Consider the following 22736-nt stretch of genomic DNA (forward strand, 5'->3'; position numbering starts at 1 on the left):
CTAGTTGAATACAAATCATGTGAACAGGCACAGGAAATGGTAATATGATTGCCATTGAGCTGAACGATGAACACATTTTGTATACTGCCTTTGATACGTGATCTTTATAATTAAATTATAATTTGGTCTGTAAGAAAGCAAACATTGGGGTCACTTTGAAGCTTGATGGAGAAAGCGTTTAGTCCATTTTAGGACAGTTTTAGTAATATGCTTAGCCTTGTTCAATGCATCTCTTTACTGTTGGCGTATGAGAACTTGCTCCAGCAGCGAATCATCATCACAGGCTATAGAAAAGGCCCTGGCCAGCTCCTCATTGTACTTTTGGTTCAATAATTCTGTTAAAAATAGTTTTATCTTAAAATTCAATGTTGGAGTTTTGGTCTATCAGAAGACAGGAGGATGTCATTGTTACCGTAATGTTTCTTTAGTAAGATCATGGTTTGCTTTTAAGTATGGTCAGTTTCAATCAATTTATTACTATACTAATCTTTCTCAGATTTATTAAGAAGTGAACTAACTTAACTACATGCTTAAATGCTGGTCTGTACATTAATAACATTTATGAGAATACTGTATTGAGAAAACAAGTCATGATCATTTACAATGAATGTATTGCTTTATTGAGGCAAATGGCTTTGCAATGTCAGTGTGAACTTAGGACAGATACATGAAAGAGGTCCAAAGAATAAATAGAACTGATGCTCATAAATAAAGTGCCTCTTCACACATAAGATAAACTTTCCTTATCCATGAGCATTTGGGCATCAAAACCCCTCTTAAACTTTGGCTGACAAGTGTAAACCTTCACAAATTAATAATTTTCCCATGTCATTAAAAAGTGACGCATACAGATTATAACACAGTGAATGTCAACAATATGAAACCATATGTAAATTAACATGAGCACAGATGGTTGAGGAACCTATCAGATACAATTTTTCAGCTGTAACTTTCAAATAGATTTTGATCATAACTAGATATCTCTTTTATTAAGCGAGTGAAGGGACCAAAATGTTAATGGTACAAAGGCAAAAAAGACACATTCGGGCATTTACCCAATAGACTAAGAATAGGGATCTATGTGAAATTAGGATGTGTGTGAAATGTCAAGGTCACGTTTGAAGACCAAGCATTCCAGGTAAAAGTTCAGTTCGAATGTTTGATTTGGAAAGTCGTGCAACCCTTTAAGTTATGACAGACTCAGTAGTTTTGGCGCCTGCCTGTCATCTGTGACGAGTTTAAGCTTTTTCCAATGCCAGAGTCAAAGACAGTCAGTCTGAAATACCACTAACATGATAGTACACAAAGATAAAGCACACAGAAATACTGATGCACATCAAAATTGAAATCACATCGTGGCAAACATTACACTAGACTTTCTTGTCTACCTTGCTCATATCCCTAAAAGTCCAATTAAAATGGTGCATGTTATTTGTAGTGTGACATTTCACCCTCCCTTTAGCAGTTAGTTGTGCTATAACCTTGTTGTAGAAGTGGGGCTTACATGACACATATGGTAAACTAGTATCACATGAGGGTCTTTGTTCCAAAAATAAAAACTTGTCTAATAGTAAGCACAGTTCAAAATTATGTTAAGACTTGCCTTCGCTGGTGAACCCAAACAATGAATTACATATTTAAGAATACAAGGAAAACACAGCAGAAAAATTACTTTTACAACTGCGGACCAATGACAGTCACACCGAAGTGGGAAATTTAAATGCAAACCTAACCCATGCAAAAAAAGATATCTGATATTATTGAACACAAATACTGCACATTACAGGCAATATCAAAATGCCAAAGCCTATCTAAAAAAAAAGGAAAAAAAAAAAAAGAAAACATGTCTTTCAAAGGCAATCAGAACAAATAAAAATGTCAAATTTAAACAAGTAAAGGCAAAAATTGACTAAGATTATCTTGTTTCACTGCATCACAAGATGCTGTTTGTGCCCATTTTACACATAAGTTACAGCAAAAATTCAAGTACAGCATTTCTTTATTAAAAAATAGATAAACCTTTAACATGGTTTGAGAAAGCTTAACACAAACCATCCATGAAAACGTCACATCACCATTCCCATAATCCTCCATCTACTTTAAATACTTTTCATTCAATGAAATACATATTGTGGGTGGAATCCATTACTCTAACATCTACATAAGTGAATTGCTATTGAATGCATGTGAGCATACATTATGTGGATTCTACACTAAAATATTTCTCATAAAGTGACGGACAACGCATTCATAATTGGTCGCAATAGTCGTTTCTGTAGTTTTAATTCTTTCTGTGTATATCTGTATATATCTACTATATAGATACATCACAAACACCTTTTAGCCATACATCATACATTTCCTTTAAAAGAATAAATATGTAGGTACAAACATTGACATGCTGCTCCAGTGCTTTACTGGTTTAAATAAATAACGTATGATGCAAAAGGTTCCCAAAACCAATGACCCCTTCAGACCACTACGTAGGCTCATTAAGAACAATCACTACTGGGTAACCTCCATATTTCTAGAACATTTTCATATCCTTTTAAATCGCCCTCCCAGGACTATAGTCATTCAAGTGTTTAATATTCATCAGATACACACTACAGAAAATTAATTGAACTATTTCTGCATGTCCAATAAGATTTCTATCTACAATGCAAACATTCGGAGAACAACATTGCAGCATGCACTTATTGACTGTACAAAGAGCACACTGAGGATACTGCACTGGGGAAAAGATTTACCGTCAAATAGTTGATGTGTGTGTGTATGTGTGTGTGTGTGTGCGTGTGTGTTTGTGTGCGCGCATGTGTGTGAGATAGCAAGAAAAAAAGAGAGATTTGAAACCAGAAACTGAAAATTAAATTGTTTTGGTCTTTTTGTTGAAATATAGCAAACAAAGTGAGAAAACTGTCAGATACCAGCTAACATTACCCACAGAGTATCACATGTAAGAACTTTGCAGTTACTAAAAAAAGGACATTCAGTAATTTCCCTTACAATGTCATCCACGTTGCCAAGCAGGCAAACAATATGACATGACCTACTGCGTATGTCAGCAAAGTGCAATTCACCTGTCAGCTATATGAAATATAAATTCTATGGCTAGACCAGCCCCAGACGGAGAGATATTATGTTCATAGATAAAATTTGTGATTTCATGCAGATTTCACAGCTTAACCTTTTCCTGACTCAGACCACCCTGAGCAGGCTTTGTGGGCTGCTGGCATTTTGGGGTCCTCTTCAGGACTTGCTTAAAATCAGACCATCATTCCTGACGTAGCTCAGCTGAGAGAATGGTTCCTCTCACACAGTCAACACTGCCCTGGCTTAACCTCAGCAAAAACAAACTGGACAGTCCACTGATGATCTGTGGTTTACTTGTCTGATGAATGAATAACAGGATCCTGGCACTTTTTTTTTTCAGAGAAAAACAGTTAAATTGATTGAGAGCTTTCATCTGAGCACTCCCTTCAAAGTTAAATTAAAAACCATTGTGTGGTGTTCAGTCAACCTGAACATAATTAAAAAAAAGAAACTTTATTAAAATAAAAATCCATGTTCTTAAGCAAGTGTCTTTGAACTAAGCATCAACATTTGCACTTCAGGTGTACTGTATTGACAGAAGCATGAGTAAACACGGGGCATTCAGAGTTTTTACGTAAGTGGAGGTTATTTGTAATTCATGATAAAATGCAATAAAAGTGTTGGCCATGCACTAAAAGTATTGCTCAGGGGTGTTTTGCCATCCTCTGGTCAAGTAACGTCCAGTTCCCTCTCGACGCTTCAGCTCTCAAAAGGAGAACCGAATCTGGGGTGAACAGTCTGAATATGTCACCGTCAGACCATAGTACATCATGTGACCATTCTGAGAGTTGAAGCACGCACAGTCAGGCAAGAAAAAAAAAAAATAATTTAGTGCACAGAGCAAGAGGCTTCTTCAAAGCTTCTGCTCCTTCCTTCCTTCCTGCCCCACAACAAAATAAATAAATAAAAAGACGTTTCATGCTTAGTCAGTCTTTCCATTTTCCTGGGTCTCGGCTTTAAGCTGTCTACTGGAGCGCAACACCTTGTAGCAACCGCGAGCAATCTTGTGCATCCACATGATGTTCATGATGTCTAAGCAAAAACTGGAGAAGATCCAGGCGCTTCGGCCCCCGAAGGAAACATGGTAGAAGGCCTCCGTGCCGTAGACGGAATACATGCGGCTGTAGTAGATGGGCATTACAGCTATCCGAACCATGAAGAAAACAGCCGCCATGAGCACCCCATTGGCGATGTTAGGCTTGGAGGATTTGGGGTAACCTAACACTTCAAAGAACCAGCTGAAAAACACACATTTTGAGCACAATGACATAACAGAGCATAAAACTACCTTCATCAGAGAGACTGAAGGCCTTCGGTCACAAAAAGAACGCAGAACACCAACCCACCCTAATATCAAGGTTACTGATACATGCATGCTTGGGAGATCCAGCTAAACCTTGGAAAAGTAAATCAAAATACATTTTTTTGATCAGCTTCAACACTGAGATGCACTCAGCTGTTGTTTAGCCTGACACAACTGTCAGATTTTTCCATTAGCATGCGGATGTTGAGTACCTACCGCTGATTGACACATGGGGTGGAAAACTCTGCAAGCAGACGGAAGTTAGCAAAATAAGGCAACAGTCCTTGGCCCTGGAAGAACAAGGTGAAGAAGAAACAGACAATGACACAGGCAAAGGATGTGATAAAACTGTTTCTCCATTTCATTTGGAACCACTGTGGGGAAAAAAAAAACAAGAACAAAAAAGAACAGAATGGTAGACTGTGCCCACGCATCCAAACTGAAAAGTGTGTGGATGCAGGCTGAAGAGCGCACAAATACAAATGAAAGTGACATTTTTAGGGGGGGGGGTGTATTACATGTACCATAAAAAGTACAAAGTTCTCATGAGATCTGCTAAGATGGGCAGCAATTTTAATGTTCTAAATATGGTACCTATATACTGATAAAAAAGGAAAAACAGTCAAATCCCAAGGAGGAACATTCTGTTTGAAGCTTTTGGTCCATATTTAACTGATTCTGCTCACTCTGTAATTTTCCTCTCACTCCCTTAACTGAGCTACAAAAATCCATCTTCTTAATGAAGAAATTGTAGATTAAATTGACCTGTAGTCCAAGAAAGAATTGAATAAGCTTACATTAAGAGGATAAAGGGTTTGAAACCTTGTTACTAATAGATGGTGAGAGACATAGCGATAGATCTGTCGACTAAAAATGAGACATTTCAGATATGGTAAGAATGATTTAACTGCAGATCAGACAAACGTCTTCCTACTAGCATTCTCCTGACTATACTGTACCATTCTAACCACTCAAAGCACAATCTCATTCATGATTGGACATTATTTTTTATCAAACTTCTTTACTGATTTTACTGTGACCCTCAGCTTCAAAAATACCAAAGCAAGCATTATATAGAGATATAAATTTATAATTTATAAATACTTGATTGAATAAAATGAAAACTGTCATTGCACTGTACAGAAATCAGGTTTCTTGCAAAGAAAGCCATACATAATGACAACATTCAGCCACAGGTCACTGTAGCAATGGTAAGCCATGCAAATGAAAGAAACCGCTGACTTAGACCAATCTTCATGTACTTCAGCTGAGTAATACCAAACACCCATCACACTTACAGCACATTGTAATAACACTATTGGAGTAAGGAGGCAGTGGCTTCAAGAATAACATTGCCAGTTTTTCAAAATTCCATTGTACTTTTCCTATCCAAAATCCAGCCCTCAGGTAGCTTAACACTACAATCCAAGTTTTTCCTTCTAGGTTTAGCTAGAACCTGATAGAGACAACACCAGTATCTAGGAATAACAGGGACTGCGCTGTCCATTCATCTGAGGACCACTTTTTTAGGTAGGAAGGGATTTATGGAATGTTGAAATACATATGCCATCTGCCATAATTGTTCTCACAAAAAAAACAAAAACACATAATCTCCTCAGCAGGAGAACGTAGAGTTTGATCTTGACCTCGTTGGAGACTACTAAGTAGAACAGCATAACGGCTCTCAAGCAGACTTACCTTGGAAACTGAAATGAAAATCAGGTATTAGTATACTTACTGAGGTATAGGCATAGATAATAAACATCTGGTTCAAGTGGACACCAGAAGCTTTAAAATTTCCAGCAATTGCATGCTAGTACGCCTAGGCACTGGTAAGTCCATACTGTAACTGGGCTTCATATCTGCTCAGTGTTCTGCAACAGCACAACAGCAGACAAGATAGGAAGGACTCCATCTAGTTCAGTCAAGCCTGGTTTCTTTCTTAACCAACTAATCATATATGGTAGTTTTTGCATGAAGGGTTTTGCTGGTTGGAAGAAGTGGGACTGCGTTATTCAAAAGGTCATGTTAGGTGAGGACAGAGAGACGAGACAGACAGATTTTTTTTTTCCAGAAAAAAAGGTGCAGATACAGTTGAAAGCAAAAACGACAACAACAAAGCAGCAACGCCAACAGTCTTTTTTTTTTTTTTTTGTTTGACATGCACTAAGAATAAATCACACGACACACAAACACACTAAACCTTTGGTAAGCAGCAGGATGACCAACTTTTTGTTGGTCATGAGCCCTTAGTTAAAAAAATAAATAAATCAATCAAATATCTATTGAAAAATAGTTTGAGTGAACCACCAGAATTTTATATACTGTTAAGGTTTATACTGTTGAACCTTTAACTGTCTGTGTTAGCAGTTTGTAAAGAGCTCTCTTTTTTTATGTATGTCAAAACCAGAATAATTATTTCATACTATTCACTAAAAAGAAAAAAAAATCTATTTAGCAAATAAGCCATGATGAGATGGTTACAGTTTAGGTTATATAAAATACATGGCTTTTTTCCCCCCAAAAAATCTGCTGTACATTTAGTTCTTGAGTTGAAGATATAGAAGGTATAGAAATAGAAAGTTTGGACTTCTGAAGTACAGTTTTTTTTGCATCTGTAAATATTGGTGACAAATTTGACAACATTTCGGAAAGTAAAACAGTAAACAGTAACAAGACGTAACGGCTGTGACTCTTAAAAAACAACAGATCCCGTCGTACCAAACAGTGATGACACAACGTGAGACGCAAAGCTTGACTTCAAATCCAATCAGAATGTAAGTGTCGCTGACAAGCGTTCAACATTTTACTGTTGTTTTGCGTAATTATTTTCATGTAAAGCTAATTTTTGAGTCTGCAGTCATGAAAGTGTCCAGTGACAGTATGGGGTTATTTTTTTACCATAATATTTACTTGATGCTTCCAAAGGATTTTCAGAATTCTTTAAAAGAGACTCAGTGGAAATTATCTGGAGGTCAAATCATACAGAGAGACAGAAAAAGAAGACAAACACATAGGAAGACCGACATTATTTCCTCTCTTCCAATCGTGCAACATTTTTTAATCATTCACGTTTTGCAGCTATTTAGGAAAGATATTTTCTCTTATCTTCAAAAAAAAAATCAACAATAAAGCAAAAAAACAGTGTGCCAAAGAGCTGAGCACGCACGGAATAAAGCGCGTGGCTATTTTCAGCATATTACTGGGGTACATCATTTCAGCTGAGCAAAACAACATTAATTACCAATGGAATACAAGTTGATAAGCTGCACACGGCTCGTTTTATGTCAGCTTTAGGAATACATACTCAACATTTTTGTTCAAGAAAGATCTTAAAAAAAAAAGACATCAATGCTTTGGTTTCCACATATCCCTGCAGGTAGTCATACACTCCATTTGCTGAACTGAAAATATTGTGCTTTTCTGTGCATCTTTTGTGTTCAGGCGGTCTCTAAATCTCACGACAAAGCCAAAGATATTTATGCATTTGTCCATTACTATCAATGTGAACTGGCTGAAAAAATACAGTCTCTAGATTTATTAACCCCAAAAATAACAATTGGGGGGGGGGGGGGGGGGGGGGGGGGGGCTGCCTCCCTCCATATATTCCGAAAAAACCTACATAAGTGAATCCGATGCTCACTGTCTGCCTACATTTACCCTGCACTGTCATTAGTCCCCACAGCTGCTACAGGGCATTCAAGTTTTAAAAGAGGGATGCAGAGGAGCAAGAGAAGGAAAGGCGGACCTCAGCTCCGGCACAAAGCAGAGAGAGAGAGAGGGAGAGAGAAGGAGAAAACGAGACTGAGAGAGAGAAAGGTAAAAAGATCATGCACACGGGAGACCCCTCCACCACCGACAAAGCAGCACCGAGCACTGACAACATGCACACAGCTCGGCTTGCTTGACCTCAGCACGAGTTTTCAGCTTAGTGCTTATTGTTACTGAAGGGTCAATGAGAGAGAAGCATGTGTAGTGGGTGGCGAAGGGACAGGTGGGAGGGTTTTTTGACATTTCCATTGATAAGCATTCCATGCAAAAAATACCATCATATCATCATCATCATCATCATCATCATCATCCTCGTCGCCAGCTAGAGAACCTGGCGACTTAGTGGGTTACAGACTGACAGAACCAAGCGTGAACAGCGGTGGCTTTTTATACTGGGGTGCTGCTGTTGTCCCACATTGTGCAACAGGTCTGCTGCACACTGGCTTGCTAGCTGTGATTTGGAATTCTGGACAGTTATATCCTAAACTTCCAATATTGCTAGGTGATCAAATAAGTATCAACTATCACCATGGACACTGAAAATGTAACTTCTTATGCCTTAGGAATTCTGCCTCAATTTTTGGTCACTAGCTTTAGAGATCACATAACTAATGACAAATTGTAGAATATCCTACTTTCAAAAGGTGGGCATTATGATAACTAATATAAGGAATTGATGCCTATATACATAAATCATCATAACTCAAACTGTTCCTACAAAAGACCGATCTTTTGTAACTGTATCACAAAGAAACAAAATTTCCACACTACACAAATGAACAACTGACTTGATTTAACCATCCACTACCTTCACTATAAACAAACGCAATATCAATTCAAGCTTACTTTTGCCAGGAAATTGGCTAAGCTTAAATGGTTTTACACAGAAAGCTCCACAGTCTGTTTAATTAACACTGAATTAGTAGTGCATGCCTCTGCTAGTAGTGTGTGTGAGTGTTAGTCCAGGAACACCGAGCTTTTAGCACCCTCTTTACACCTCTTAAGGAGTTACTTCATGACGATCATCACAGCTGTTCACCCTTGGTTGTCTCTTTCCCATCTTGCCTGCACATTCTGCTATTGGACAATAGGGAACTCACCAGTACATAGTAGTAAGCATACAATGCTGCCAAGTGATGAATTACAAAAAACTTGTCCCCTATCGCTCTCCAATAGTAAAATATGAGCAGCAGATCTGTGAAAACAAAGAACAAGAGAGAGGATGAATGAGAACACCTTACACTGTTAAGCACGCCATTAAATATGCCCCCATCCCCAGATTTGCCTCCTTGTAATGGGAATAACCAGTATGCACTGATAATAAACATCTTGATTACAGAAATGTGATGTGACATAATACATTCACATTATTAAATAGAGGCATCTTGTGATCAGTGTACCCTCACCAGATATGAGGTAGCCTGTTGTTATGCTCACGTTTATCTTCACAAGTGTAGGATCTCCCCTGTAAAAGTAAAAGACATAGACAACACAGAGGAATTACCGAACGGGTCCGGGTAGGGTCATATGGTCATAGAGTGATTGACAGCATGGTACAGCTAGGTTCAGTTTCTGAAAGAGCAGAGTTTTCCCAGCATGCACAGTCAGAGCTCTGATAGCTGGGTGCTCACCACACAGGGTCTTGATTGACAGCCTCATCAAAGAATAGGATGTAGAGGCAGAACACCCCAACCACCAAGGCATGAAAGGTAGACACAGTCCTAGAAGGAAAAAAGAAACAGACAATCCACAGAAACGCGAATTGACATTTGCATCATGAGCAGCAGTGAATGTAAAGTTCCTTGTTGTTGTAACACCACAACACATGCTTTTTGATGAAGGTATTATTTCTCTGTCTGCAGACTGGTCGATTTTGACTGACCAAGGAACTTAACAGGATCCAATTAATCAAGTGCTGCGCTGTCCACATTTGAATGGCTTTGCCAGAATTCTGGTCAGCCAAATGAAACCCCACTGGGGTCTAATGTGTAGCCATCTCTCTCTTTCTCTGTCTGTCTGTCTGAGTTTGATCCAAAGTGGTTTTAGAAGGATAAGTAACTGTGATAGAAATCAGTCAAACTGAATGGAAAGGTACAGTCTGTTCTCTCCCATTATCTGGGTGTTTTAAGACAGCTGGCCAAGGAAACACAGCTGAATGGTATTAACACATTTCTCTGGTGAAACAGCATGACAACATGAAAACCAGCACTGGCCTACACACAAGATTCTCCCAGCGATGATAAGTTGTCCAAATGCTGCTAAGAACTAGTTATCAAGAATGACAGTGATATGACGGTAATTTATAATGTATCGAACTAAGGGAATGATTATTTTTAAAGAATGAAAGGAAAAACATGCATTTCAATAAGGCAATTTATTCTTCATTTTCAGTGTAATATCAACCGAAAGGTAAAGGAACCCTTCACATCTGGTGTGAAAAGACAATTTTAAGACATTACAGTTTTTTCAAAAAGCAGTGTATATCTGTGGAAACTAAGAGCTGTTTGTCATTCTTAATTACTCTCAATACATGAGAAAACATCTTCTCTTCCAACACATGCTTAAAGCATGAGGTACATAGCATCCACTGTAAAGCTGTTTCAGAATTTGATGAGAGCTGATATAACTGTGTGCTCCAAAACACAAATGAACCCTAAGTGAAACCGTTTTGGCTGTTTTAGCCATGTCAGAGTTCTTATAAAGATTAGAGGAACGCGATAGCCTTTAAGGTTGTGGAAAAGTGGCTGGAATGGGCTAATGTTGCGTTCAACCAATTAAGCCATGCAAATGACTCCCTAAGAGCAAGGTTAAAGACAAACAGCTTTCACAGTTCTCATATATCAAAAAACCTTCAGTTAAAGCCCCCCCCTCTTTTAAAACCATGTCGGTGCTTGGATGAGAAAAGCATGCAAAGAGAAAACAAGTTTCCCACTCCTGATAAAGCTGTCTGTGTAACACCAGACCAGGCCCGTTTAATATAACAGAACAATCTCGTGACAGATAATGAGGACAAACATTTATAAAACAGACAGCAGAGTGAGCAGATGCAGTACAACAGCGTCAGTATCTGTTGCTGGCATGCATGGCACACGGTACCTGGAGTTCCATTCAATCTTCTGTTTGTGACTAAGCCGCAAGAAGCCAGGGCTGACCCGAGATGACATCCAGGGGCTCACACTGTGGAACAACCACTGGAAGGTGAAGAAACTGACCACGGCAATGAGCAGGATCAGCTGGCTAAATGCGTCCATGGCCACCCAACTCCACTGGGAGAAAAAATCAGACCACGACAAATGAGGAAAGACCGCGTTACATGGATTACATCTATACTGTGTGTGGTTACTGAGGGTGCTTTTAGGTGGAACACTCACACCTGCTGAGGAATTCCCAAGTAAATGTTTAACAGACATGTAGAACCTTTGAATCCACCAAACTATGGGGACCGAGGCAAAGTTATACAGTTATGAACTACTCTGACCTCAAAACATGGACCCATATATACGTAAACACTGTCACCAGAACAGGAAGGCCAGGACACTGTATAAACAACTCTGACATGCTTTATGACCACTGATTTTATTTAAAGTGTCATTCAAATGCCTGAAATAGATTGCAGCAACTGAGTATGATGTAAAAGATACGATAAACATTTCAAGAGCACATCTGAAATATAAGTACAGCACTACGTAGAAGTTATGCATGTCCCAAAACAACTTGGCTATAAGAATGCAGAGCATTTGGCTGTGGGTAGAGGCATCTGGAAAACATACTTTTTAATGATGATTTTTACAAGAAAATTTAAAGTATTACTTTCTCTTCATATTGGATGCATTTTCCTATAAAGTTATCTAAAAAAGTCGGAGCTTGGTAAACAAGTGTCTACAAGAATTTAACCAGGTGTTTTTCCTCTCCATGAACAGTGGGTATAATTAAGTCTACTGAGGAGGATTTCACGGATTAGTTCCTTCTATTTCACGAATAATGAACCAAGAGGGTGAATATTTGAATAGTCTCCTACATTCAACGCATGAGTAAACTATATTCATACACAAACATGGTTCTTTTTCTTTTTTTTTTTCAAATATTTCAAGTCTTTATTATTTCATTATATTCAGACTTGAGAGTCTGAACAAAAATGTCAAGCTGATTCAATTTTTTCTTTCCTAAACAGAATCACCGAGGACAAACAGTACACAGTCAGCGTCTGCTAGGCCATCCCTCCAGTTCTCATGTCCCTACGGCTGATCAACTCAATCACGTGTCTATAAAATTAGCTCTCACTCTTTGAACCATGCACAGACAGGAAGCACTGATCCACAAAGATATGCCTTTGGCCTAAACATTACCAAGTATCAGCTCAGTCTTGCAGGGGCCTCATATATAGAGTGCTGTCACCATGCCAACCAGTAAGAACAGAATGTAGTGATTTCTCATGTTGCCCTGGATGCCAAAGTTGAGTTTCATTCAACCGCACATCCAAAGGCTTGTGTCTAAACATTCTGCCACACAATCTAATCACAAAAAAGTTATCCTTTCATTAATGTATATGTAATAAACGACATAATTCCTGTCAACATGTAATTATATCATTTTAACACATGTACCTCTAGAAATTTAAAAAAAAACTCCCATTGATTGGCTTTATGTGTCGGAAAACATTTAGAAAAGTACTGCACTCAGTGTGTCTGGTTCAGCTCAACACAGAGCAACGATGTGAGAACAGTGGCCTGATGAATAACTCCTCCCAGCAGACTGGCAGCAAACCAACCAACCACTGGCTCACCTGCCAATCACTTAGGCAGACCAAACACTGCATTACATAGAGAGTAGAGGCTTTGCACACAAACCTGTCTCTTCTCTGAAATACTCTGAGTTGGCCAAGCTGTTTTCTTCTGACCTAGTTTGCAAACTAATGGTTCCTGGCGACATAAAGCTAATGGAGAACATTAAAAATGGTCCTACCTGGGGCAACAAATACTCAAAGAACACAGAGTGCCAAGTGCATAAAGCCACTCTGCTCTGGAAGAAGGTGATAGCACTGTTGCTTCTTTCACATGCCAGTTTCTATCTCACTGGGCAGAGGATAAAACAAAACAAAGGAAAACAACCAGCAGAGAGAGAGAGAGAGAGTGAGAGAGAAAAAAGGAACCAACAGTCCAAAACAAATTTACATTAGGTTGTAAACATAACCTCTTAAGTCCCGCTCTGTCCTAACAAACCTCATTAATAGACAGTCTTCTGAACCTACAATGCACAGACATGCAGAGATGCTACCTCTGGCTGCCTGCTAAACAATGTATGTCAGAGCACTGCAGTGCGTGCTCCCAGTGCTCCACTGAGCGATCTGTCGCACTGGGCCATTTGCATATGGTCTGATTTGACTGCGCCGGCCCTTGGTAAAGGGCCAAATGGCCTTTGCTGCACAACCAACTCCAATTTACATCCAAGTAACAGTTACACAGAGTTATGCTAATCGCTGCTCGCTGCTCTACTGCTGCTCTGATAAACTACTTAGATAGTTTGGTCCTGTCCTCTGCATGCCTTAAACTGCACTGCAGACTATTTCCAAGTAAAAAAAACAACTGTTTGGTCAAATACTCACCAGCCCATATTCATGTAGGTTTAACACTATACAAAAAACAACAACAACAAAAAACTAAGAAAGTTTGGCTTTTTTTTTTCTCAAACAAGACCAACATAAACAATAAAAACTACAGTCTAATGATGGCAAAATACCCTGCAACAAACCCACTTCTTGCCTCTCACCTATTCCTTAGTCATACCACTTTTCCTTTTCATCACATAGTAGCGCAGTAAAGACACAGTGGTCACGGTGCATAGGAGCAGATACAAAAACAACACAGGGGGTATATGAAGCAGAGCGTATTTAAAGATCCCCCTCGTGCACACGTGCCAGCTGTCAAGGGCAAGCGACAACTGAGGTCAAACGGCAACACGTGGAAACAACTGAGACATAATGGAGATTGCATTTCCTGACAGTGGGGACAAAAACCCCACATAATCTCAAACTGATTATAATCCTTACTGTGTGGGTCCAGCAAACCCGTGCACACTGCCATTGGGACACTTTTAGGTCTGAACAAACAACTTTACGTAAAGCCGCCATACGTGCTTCGTCCACTGAGATGTTCGGGCACTTCTCAGAAAAGTCATTCCAGTAATACTAGCTTAGTTTACTTCAGTTAGGCTGTTGCCTGATGCACATTAGAACCTGTTTATCAACTGGCAGTTGTCCAGGACCGTTGAATTATCCTACTGTTAATTAAAACTCGTACCTTCAGTTTCAGTTTCAAACCATGGGGAGTTGAGATAATCAAATATGTTTTAAACGTAATGCATATCAAGACAGAAGTTTAAAGAACACGCAACTAACAATACGCAAGCGTGGTTTCACTTTGGGAGGAACTGTTATATTAGCACTAAAGCTGTAATAGGGTACAGTAATACAGAAGTATAACGTGTTGCTACCTCACCAGAACCCTTGCTAGTTAAACATCAAACTGTGCCAACAACCTCATACGTTCTTCCAGTAATTATCCTTATCTGCTCCATGGTAGGTTCTAGTATAGACCCAAAAAAGGAAAAAGGAAATGAACAAAGAATTGTCATGGTCATGTTTAACTCACGAAAATTAAAGTAGTCACTGCTGCAAGCAATCCTTAGATCCAACGCAAATGATAAGTGGCTAAATCACTTTACCGCGGTGGCTACATCTGGTGCCAAACTTTAACGCTTAACTAAAGCTATGTGCTTGACAACTATTTTGGCAACCACGATTTCACTCACCAGCAAGGCGCTGTCAGGGACAATTGCGAAGATTGCAGTGCTGCTTCCGATAGCTGACTGATTCCGGAAACAAGTAATATCACTCTCATGGTTGATTTGACTGAATTAGCCTGCATTTTTCATGAATAGGCTACTTACTCTCAGATCACACACATTAAGTGCTATGATTTGACAAAAAGAACTCGGACTACGTTGCTTGTGTAACGGTGAGATTGCAAGCGTGTTTGGCTATGAAGTTGCCAAGATGGAGTACAAATGCGTATCGATGGCATTGCTATGCCACCGTCAACATAAGATTTCTCCACCATAAACTGGCCAAAGGCAGCGTAGTGCATAAAGAATAACCAAATATAGCCTACTCGATGAGCGGTAATGTGTTTATCACACCAACTGCACAACTAATGGAACCCGTAGGCCAGCTCGCATCGCATCGTCAAACAACAACACTCTCATGTGAGAAAATGTTAAAACAAATTTCATGTCACACAAATAACAAAGTGTCATACGTATACCCTTACCTCTTGTCTACCATCAAGGGATAAGATCCGTTGCCAGCTTCTCAACTGGTTATTTGAACATGATGATCATGGACCAACAAATTCTGTCCACTGCTGCTTATACTCATACCCCAAAATAAAGAATTTCTTCTCTATCGTTCAACAGATACGTGAAATAATCGATTTTACATGGCTGATCTCCATGGTCCCTCCAGTTATGTTATATTGCAGTGTTTTGCTGTGTTCATTTCTTGCCATGAAAAAGACATGTTGACCATAGTGTGCGATGCGCTAGTAAACTGATGTGCGATTACAGCAGTGATGGGGGAGGTTACTGCAGGGCAAGGCGCTTTCTCCTATGGGGATCGAATTTCAGCTCGATTCTTAAAGAGATATTCACTCACCCTAGAGTTGACTCGCGCGTTCATAGACACAAGAGCACGCAATTTATAAACAGATCATTGATGATTTTTGTCACTAACGTGAGCAAATATTCTGTATGAAACAGCCAAATAAATAAATAGGAGGTAGTCTGCATTTACGCGAAATATTTCAATGACTGCATCATTACGACAGAAAACCTGAGCGAATTCACCTGTCTACCAAAATGAGAGACACTTGGGGCCCTTCTCAGCGACACAAAAGTTCGAAAATGTATGAAAAGCCTGTAAACTGTGCAACAATGTAGTTACCCGCTGAAGTTACCCGAATATTTTAGTGCTGTAATACCCATGGTCTACTTTCGCACGAGACCATAGCGCCTCTTGTATCTGTAACATATCTGACAGGGACCGTCCTTAGTTAACCTGCAGCTGCCACGATTTACTCTCTGCCAACCGGAGAGACCAGTATGCCAGGGTGTCTTGATTAATGGTAACCAGTTGTGTGACATGTTTACTGTAATATGGATTATTTAAGAAATATACTTTTTTTTTAACGTTAGGCCTCAGTTCTACAACTTGGGTGCTTACAAAATCACCCTATAGAATGTGTACATTTTTTTTCTGCAAAAGCTGGTATTTATGGTATTTTAATTTTGATGTGAAAGTATGCATATCCTAAATGTACACACAGATTAATCTGTGCTTTATCAGTTCCAGTTTAGATTAAGAACTGGAATTGGAAAATCCATTTAAAAAATTATGCTGGGGTCTTGCATGTTGCAAAGAGCACAAACAGCCTTGGTTTTTTGGGGTTTTTTTGTTTTTTTTAGGAGCAGCTCATCAGGAAACACTGCCTGTCATCACAGTTCAGTTCATCAACTCCCAAGGTGATAAAGGGTGGGGGGGGGGGGCTGCTACATTTCTGTGAAGACACTTGTTAACCAATAGGTAAAAGGAGGGGGTGTCTGATTCCATAATTATTAGAAGAGGCACTCACAAGTCCTCACCCTCCCAATGTGGAGCACGGGTTGTGTAATAGATTAAGATTTTTAAAGTAAGATTAATAGTGGGAATTAGTGAAGTATAGGGAAGTATCGTGCTGGACATGTCAATTTTACAGAAGGCAAAAGTGAAAAAAAGAAACAGACAAACAGATGAAATATTTGAATTCAAATATGCATGTGGAACTTGATGCCAGGAGAAATGGAAATTATGACTACTCATTGTTAACATAAAACTCATTGAAATTATGAGAGACTTGAGAATTAGTTGAGACAGGAACAAAACAGGTTGAAAATCTTTATATCTGTCATCTCTTTGCAAGTGAAATTCAAAACAGTCAAGTGAACATTCTTCCAGGTTTGTTTATTTTTGTTTCTCAATCTTTTTGTTTTGATTCAAGTAAAACTGATTTAAGACTGAGGCATGCTCCTTATGAAATGTACATGAGCTGGAACAGAGTGAAGAGTTAGGATTAAAAGTTCAGCTAAAATATAGTTCAAAATCTGACTGACCACTGAGGTCTTTGCAGTAGACCTCATAATGCCATGAATGTATGAAGGATTTGATGCCAAATACAAACTCAAATTATCCCTCTGAATCATTGAGTGCTGGGGTGCTTTGCTGAAAGATTCTGTAGAACACCCATAATTACTGTACCAATAGTATAGTAATGATTTAATAGAAAATATATAAAATGTAAATAGAAGAGTTGGTTAAGTTATGAAAACCTGTGTGGAATCTAGACTTTAAATGAAACTCAAAGTTAAAAGTTAGAGTCAAAGTTAATGTTTATTTAAATTCAGTGAATAATGTTGTTTCCCACAGAGATTTTTACATAAGACATTTCGTGTTGGGGATATATGTGTGCATTTAGAATGAAATATATATATATACACACACACACACACACACACACACACACACACACACACACACACACACAGTATATATATATATATATGTGTGTGTGTGTGTGTGTGTGTGTATATATATATATATATATATATATATATATATATATATACACACACACACACACACACACACAGTTTATATATATATAAATGATCAGGGTTATAGATCTCAAATGAACCACAAATCACAGCTTTCCATAGCATTCACAGGGAAGTACATAACAGCATAAGCATAACAGCTAAAATAAAAACAATCAGAATTAGATGTAAAAGAACAGAATGGAACCAGAAGACATGCAGTAGTCAAAAAGATTTTCCAAATATTCCAAATTTAGTCATTTTGGCAGTTATATCTTAATCTTTCCGTGAAATATATCCACCTATTTACGAGTATATGTACGTTATATATATATAAATATACATTACATATATAAATGCATATGTAATTGTCTGCATCTATGTACATTTATGAACATGTAACTATGCAAAGTGTAGTATTACACCATATTTACACAAAGGAAAGCTATTCCAGTCTCTTCTCTCATTCTTATTGCTTTTTCTTTGACCTCCTTTTTTTAAAAAAAAAATAAAGTGTGATATATTGGGCAGAGTAACAACACATTAAAATACAGAAAATAAGTAAATAAAAGATTAACCCATATCAAATAGTCTTAACATGCTGACTTAAATTCATTTTATTTGATGACCTACTGCGTAACACAACTTATAGCTTTTTTTAATTGACGGTGACGCATCCTTGAGTGGAATTTCAATTAAAGTCTGTTCCCTGTAAATGCAGTTCATTTGCAATTCTATGTCTTCATCGTTATAATGTTGTTCCAACTCCAATTCAAAGTCCAAGAGCTGAATTTTAATTAACCACAAGTTCTCAGTTCAAATCAGACATACCCTTAGCCCAGCTGAAAACTTTCTGTTCCTTAAGTACCACATTAGCTCTGTAGCCTCCATTTCAAGCCACTAGAGGGCAGAGAACACACATGGTTATGACCTATGGTCTACACAACCTTGACTGATTCTCTCATTTTCTCTAAATGATTTATCTTGTGCTCAGATGTGTTCTCTTATCTTAACTGAAATAAGCCGTGATTTTAAATTGGAGTGTTTTTTCATGCTATTTTAAGTTAATAATTCTGATACAATTACATTATTTTTATAATATCAAAATAATTAGAACTTTATGTTCAGTTAAAACAGTACAAAGTGTGACAAACACATTTTTATTGTTGTTTTTTTGTCGTATTCCCCACCGGGTTAAAACCACACTATAATGTTTTTAAACATTCCACTGGGCTGGATGCTACTGTTTCTGATCGTACAGAAAAAAAAGAAAAAAACCCTATAAATCAAGCTCATCACCATGGTAACATGTGCCTTCCAATCTCAGTATCCCCTCCTTCCTACATTAAGTTCTTCCTACACCCCACCCTGTTTTAACAGTGTCCCAGCCATAGAGAAAAGACAATGTTGTTTCCTCAGGAAGCGGGATCTCAGGGCATCCCATGACAGATGCAGATAGGAGAAAGAGATGAGAAAGGGATTTTTCACAGCCTTGTAGATGTGATTGTATGAGAGCCTGTTTGGATTTTAATGTCGTTAATGGTTTCTAACATCCGCAAAAATATCTCCCTTAAACCTCAGTTGCTATTGAAAATTAATGCGTCCCATTTTTATGAAATGGAGGTTTTGGCTGCATCAGTGACAGCTGAAGAGTGGAATGTAATTTGATTCTACTTTTTTTTTTTCCTATTCGACTGCCGGTATGAGAACAGGATCTCTTGTTCTATAATGGCTGGATTCGTGTCACCTCTGTATTGTGGAAGACTGAATATGGATAGCACTGTTCAGATGGTCAGAATTAGTTTACAGTAACTATCTGATATTAACTGTCTAGTTCCGTTACTGGGGGGCTGGGGGGATCATATGTTGCGGTTATGATATTATGTACATGACCTGAATGTCATTAAAGACCCAGCCTTTTCTTCCATTATCACAATTAGGCATACAAATTGAATTTCCCCAAATAAGAACATCTAAGACATTCACCAATCAAAGTCTCCACAATTATATTACATCTGCTTGCTTTGCCATGTGACACTTGATAATATCCATAAATTCTCATATGGTCAGGACAGTAGAGACTCTTACCAGACCATGTGCCTAATGTTCAGATGAAGATTTAAATGAAATCAGGTAAAATTATTACCTTCAAGAGTTAGGCATACATACAGCATCCTTAATATATCAGTATTTCTCTCTGTTCCCTCTCTTGTGGGGATGTTGGTTTAAGACAGTGCCTTTCGATGGAAGAAACTAACCTGTGATATCGCTAAACAAATGCTTGCATCAGTGAAACTGTAGCTCAGCCAAAAGCACATAGTCAAGGGTCAGATGACAACCAATTGACTGTAGCACTGACTATAGCACTGACTTTTCCTTTCTAAAATCCTCGACGCTTGCCTGAAATGGAACTTAAATGCTTAAACTAAAGTAAACCAGAGCCACTTGTCATTGTTCGGGGTTCTTCACAGCGGCGCGGAGCCCCCTGTAGAGCAGAGGAATGAACCTGAGAAAGTGATACTGCATGTTAAATGAATAACTACTGAACTGAGGGCTGATTGTTCATTCAGTGGAGCACACCTCTATAAAGAGGAACCAGATCCAAAATTACAGGTAGGTTTCTGTTTAGTCAGAGAGAGGGAGAGAGAGAGAGAGAGAGAGAGAGAGAGCGCTATGCAATGTTATGCAATGTTCCAGAGGCTTACTCAAAAACTCATCGGCTCGCAAGGTCTGGGCAGTACGACAGAATTCCTCTTTAACAAAAGCTTTTCAAAGGGGCTCTTGTGCTAGGAACAAACTGCCCTCTGTCGAAAGGTGTCGAAAGAAAATACCGACAGGGGAGGGGTGGAGGGGGGGGGGGTCTGCTGTTTATAATAGATTATTTAGGCAAAAAGAGACATTGATTTTTTTTTTCACTCTCATCGGTTTCATTTGAAATCTTGTCTGAATGTAGAGTTGTTTTCTTAAATGGATGCCAAGCATTTTCTCCATGTAATAGCCTCAAGCAAAATTCCACTTAGCATTTCCCCATCACACTTACAGGAACTGAGTGGCTTTAATAATCCCTAGGGTTTTCAATGCTTGTTTTGTCTTCCAGTTCAAGTCAACGTGTCAGCAAGGGTTTGTGTGGCCACTATCAAATTACACTGACCAAAAAATCGAATTCAAACAGAGTTCATCAAACCCCTTTCAAAAGCCTGAGGCACTTTATTAAATCATAAGAAAAATTTCTGCTTGTCTGGGGTCCTGCATGAGGTTGAAAAGGAACTTGACGTAGTTTCCAGAAGTGTTTATACTCAAGGCCTGTTTGAGAGTTATGATGGCATTCTGCTTGACTAATTGGCTGTAAAACAGAGGAAGTCTTACCTTTTCTTTTACTAGCTGAGATTAAATCTGTTGCATCTTACTGAAGAAATACAGATCTCATTATTCACATATTTTCTGTCACAAAATAGAAAAAAAAAATCTTTGTGGTGTTTGGCTCGTGCAGAAACCAGATTTCTCCCCACTTAATGGTATTGTGAATGTTGCTTTGTATCACTGAGTGTCAATAGCTGAGAAAATTAAGCCTAATTTGGACCTGAGTAACAAGTAATTTATAGATAATGGTGTATGAGTCCAATCCAAGACACAGCTGTTTCAGATTAACAAGGGCCACAGAAGCACAGACACACCTCTTTGCTAATACAGAGACAGTTTGGCTTACCACACCACTGTACAGTTTTTTGTTTTTTTTTAACAAAAAGTTACAGAATCTTGGAAGATCATCATCGTAAGTGCAGACTGCCAGTGGTCTTTGGTTTGGAGTTTGGAGGGGAGAAGGTTCCATAAGGTACTCTACTTTGCACTTGATGAAATTTGTCGATTTTTCAGATGGGGAGGAATGTAAGTGCTCGGCAAAAAAAACGTCCACAAGCATGCAAGGGAGTCTCACATCTCACAGACGCAGAATTCCAACTCAAACAAAGGAGACACACAAATGGGGGTGGGGGTAGGGGTATTTTATACTAAGCTAAATGAGATTAAACTACGCTTAACTAAATATCTCTATTAACAAAATTTTACTTTTGTAAAACATATTTGTAAAAACAAAAAACCCATCTTTTGCTACTCCGAAAAAGATTGGTGCTAAATAAATAAATAAATAAAAACCTTCCCCACAGAGTGAAGCTGGACAAGCTATTGTTAAAACTAAAAACAGAATCCTGTTTTGTTTAGTGTAATTAAAGTGTTTCTGGATCTACTTATTAAAAAATGAGAACAATGATGCTGAAAAACAAAAGAAACTCTAAGGGAGTGATGCAATTGTCAAATCATTCCAGCGAGGTCAAGTCGATTGTAATTATTCGGTACCATGAGTTAGCATGAACACAGTGGTTAAGATTTGAAGGAGCCTGTGGGTGTTTTTTTTATGTACAGCATCCATTTTGTGCCGAGGCATTGTCCCTGAATCAGTCTAAAATTGTTCTCACTGACTCAGAGTCATTGTAGCCTCTTCTAGGCTGTTCTACTGGACGGGAACCCAGGTCACGTCAAAAGGGGGCTGCAGGTTATGGTGATCAGCAGCCTGTCAGCTGCAGGAAATCCACAACGCCTCCAACCATTTCCAACCCTTACTCTGTTGCCGTAAACTCAATCTATCTCTTCCCTCTCTCTGTCTCTGTCTCTGTCTCTGTCTCTCTCTCTCTCTCTCTCCACCACTTTTCCTCCTCAGACTCCCCAGTCCCATCTGAGGAGCAGTGAGTTACAGCCTGAGGAGCAGCAAGCTGGAGCAATCAGCTAATAAAATCCAGACCGCAGGGCTTAAGATTATTTTCACAGATAGACGTAGTTACGGTCTCTCTCTCTATTGTGTTTGGATTCATTGTGTGTTGCTGGATCTCCGACC

At 38.7% G+C, this 22736-nt stretch overlaps 1 protein-coding gene across 4 annotated transcripts; it reads right to left on the minus strand.

The window, feature by feature from the left end:
- Positions 1–594: 594 nt before the first annotated feature.
- On the minus strand, positions 595–15769 carry tlcd4a (TLC domain containing 4a). Of its 4 annotated transcripts, XM_030768925.1 has the most exons (8): positions 13934–14003; positions 13770–13795; positions 11264–11433; positions 9799–9888; positions 9574–9632; positions 9268–9362; positions 4613–4686; positions 595–4331 (listed from the first exon to the last, which is right to left on the minus strand). In XM_030768925.1, the coding sequence occupies exons 3-8, from the start codon at positions 11416–11418 to the stop codon at positions 4016–4018; spliced, it is 789 nt and encodes a 262-aa protein (XP_030624785.1). In that variant the 5' UTR covers positions 11419–11433; positions 13770–13795; positions 13934–14003; the 3' UTR covers positions 595–4015. The 4 variants fall into 4 exon arrangements, with proteins under 4 accessions (XP_030624785.1, XP_030624783.1, XP_030624784.1 ...); XM_030768923.1 differs by lacking the exons at positions 13770–13795; positions 13934–14003 and adding an exon at positions 15493–15769; XM_030768924.1 differs by lacking the exon at positions 13770–13795 and having other exon boundaries at positions 13934–13999.
- Positions 15770–22736: the final 6967 nt, after the last annotated feature.

The sequence above is a fragment of the Chanos chanos genome, chromosome 3, assembly GCF_902362185.1.
Source record: "Chanos chanos chromosome 3, fChaCha1.1, whole genome shotgun sequence".
Taxonomy (NCBI): domain Eukaryota; kingdom Metazoa; phylum Chordata; class Actinopteri; order Gonorynchiformes; family Chanidae; genus Chanos; species Chanos chanos.